The 2,307-nt window shown below is 31.7% G+C and overlaps 1 protein-coding gene across 1 annotated transcript in view; it reads right to left on the reverse strand.

The window, feature by feature from the left end:
* Positions 1-1,612: 1,612 nt before the first annotated feature.
* The window catches only part of LOC105619439 (dehydrogenase/reductase SDR family member 11-like), a 4,543-nt gene continuing 3,848 nt past the window's right edge, over positions 1,613-2,307 (reverse strand). Inside the window, exons 3-5 of the mRNA XM_012200958.1 lie at positions 1,965-1,986; positions 1,728-1,865; positions 1,613-1,654 (exon numbers count right to left, since the gene is read on the reverse strand). Coding sequence (XP_012056348.1) covers positions 1,613-1,654; positions 1,728-1,865; positions 1,965-1,986 — 202 coding nt within the window. The remainder of the gene's footprint in view (positions 1,655-1,727; positions 1,866-1,964; positions 1,987-2,307) is intronic.

A 2,307-nucleotide genomic window follows, 5' to 3' on the forward strand; every position in this document is an offset into this window, starting at 1 on the left:
GCCTCTTATCCGTGGAGGGTCGCCGCTATTGACTTAGCAAAGTTTGGATTGCTGTGCGGATAAGACGCAGCAGAGTCAGCAGGCGAGCCGCGAAAGCTTTAGCGAGCTTCAGTCTCGTCTTCACGCGTATTCGGTACTGAAACTTTTAGTCGCACAGTCTAAGCGGTCCGTGGTGAATCGCCACGACGGTCAGACATGAACTTACATTAAACCGACTTTAATACTTGTTCTGTCGAGGCTCGCAAAAATACCGGAGAGATTCGTTGTATACAAGCATTTGCTTTGGAGGCGGCCGAATGTCTTATGTGTTCAAATATAGTAAAACATTCGTAATACATTAAAGATTGAATTTGAAAAAATAATCGATAAAATGCACAAGTGTTTTTTAAAGTACTCACAGAAGAATTTAATATATATTTATTTCTCAGTGCGTGTATAATAATAAATAATTATTTTATAAAAAGTAGCATATATGTTTTTTTATTGACGTAATATTTTCCTTTATTAATAATTTTATATATCATAATATGAATATCAATTTTAGATTGTATAGTAAACAATATTATCTAGAAAATTGAGGAATTGAAAATACAAATTTATATGGTAGAATAGACGAAGTTATTTATTGTAAACAAGTTAAGAAGCAATAAGTTGTCATAAATGCACCAATATTATACGTTTTATCATTTTCCTAAACTAATAGAAATAATATAGAAATATTAAATAAAAGAATATACACTTTGTAAAGCTCATGGAAATTCGAAAGAAGCAAATTAATCATCTACGTGCTTCGCTCAAGGAAAGAGTTCCTGGCAAATGTCAGGAAAAAAACCAAGTTAAAGACGGAATCGAAGAATGCGTTTATATCGTTTGCGAAAGACAACGCAGTGCTCGTTGTCTCGTTAAGTCGACAGAGATCGAGCGTTCGTTCCTTTGGTCTGTGAGAAAGAGCATCGCCCCTTTTCAATACGTCAACCTCATTCAACCTCCGGGGACCCTGGAATCTTTTCTTTGAGCTAGGTAACTCACGAAGACGTTCTTTGCATAAGGGAACATGACCTTTGATAAAAGAGAAAAAGACAAGGATCCGAGAAATAACGATGCTGTGGGTACGCATAGATAATTCTTATATGTGAAAAATATTCTTCAAACATGATTAACAATTTCGGTATGCGATACCGATACGAAACATGAAACAACTTTCATTATTTTTTGTCAGATTTAATTCACAAGATTAAATTGTTTGTTCGATAAATTAATATTAGATAATACAAATATAATTATACAAAATTCGTATCTCAGATCTTAGATTACATTATTTACTTTTATACTTATCTATTTAATTAAAAATAGATAAAGAGAGAGATACATTGAATAAAATTAGATTAGCAAATCTATTAAATGAAACGTAGATAATATTAAGATACAAAGAAAATAATACTTGGATTATAAAATAATACTTGGATACAAAATTTTATATTTATTTAAAAAATATAAAGCAACATGAAAGCTTAATCACTGTAAATCTTAAATAGCTCACTTTATTATCAGCATAAATTTATTTCTTGGAAAGTTGTTGATGCATTGATAGACTTCTTATTAAAAATAATCTTCATGGTAGCTCCCCGATATGCTGGATAGTAATCTGCGTAATCTGCAATTAAGTAATGCGTAAAATAATTGTCTTGTATTTATTAAGAAGAAAATACATTAACTATCATTTGAACCTGAACTTCTGGTCGTGTTCCCAGAGCATAAATGAGCGCGTCCGCTATGTCTTTCGGTTGAAGACTTGGTACTTTCTGCATGAAATCATTTATTGCATCCATAGCTAAGTTCGTGCTTACAATACCAGGACTAATGCCCTGAAAAAATTAAATAAGTCAGAGTCCATAAAAATTATCTGCATTAATAAAAAGAAGAGTATCTAGCAACGTTTTATATACAAAAATAATATTATAAACTTCATGATAACATGACATTATGCTGATAAACAGAAACAATGATCACTGTTATATCCAATCATATTTTTAGTATTTTATTGATTACAAAGTGTCTATTATTAGAAATATATTTCATCTGCAGTTTTTATTCTCTTATCGCAAAACTTCGTCAATATATCAATATTATAAATATATAATAATACTGCTCAATATTTTTTTTTTTTCATGTCAAATAGTTCTTCTACACACACACACACACACACACACACACACACACACACACACACACACACACACACACACACACACACACACGACACGACACACACACACACACACACACACACACACACACACACACACA

Source organism: Atta cephalotes (assembly GCF_000143395.1).
Source record: "Atta cephalotes unplaced genomic scaffold scaffold00021, whole genome shotgun sequence".
Lineage (NCBI taxonomy): Eukaryota > Metazoa > Arthropoda > Insecta > Hymenoptera > Formicidae > Atta > Atta cephalotes.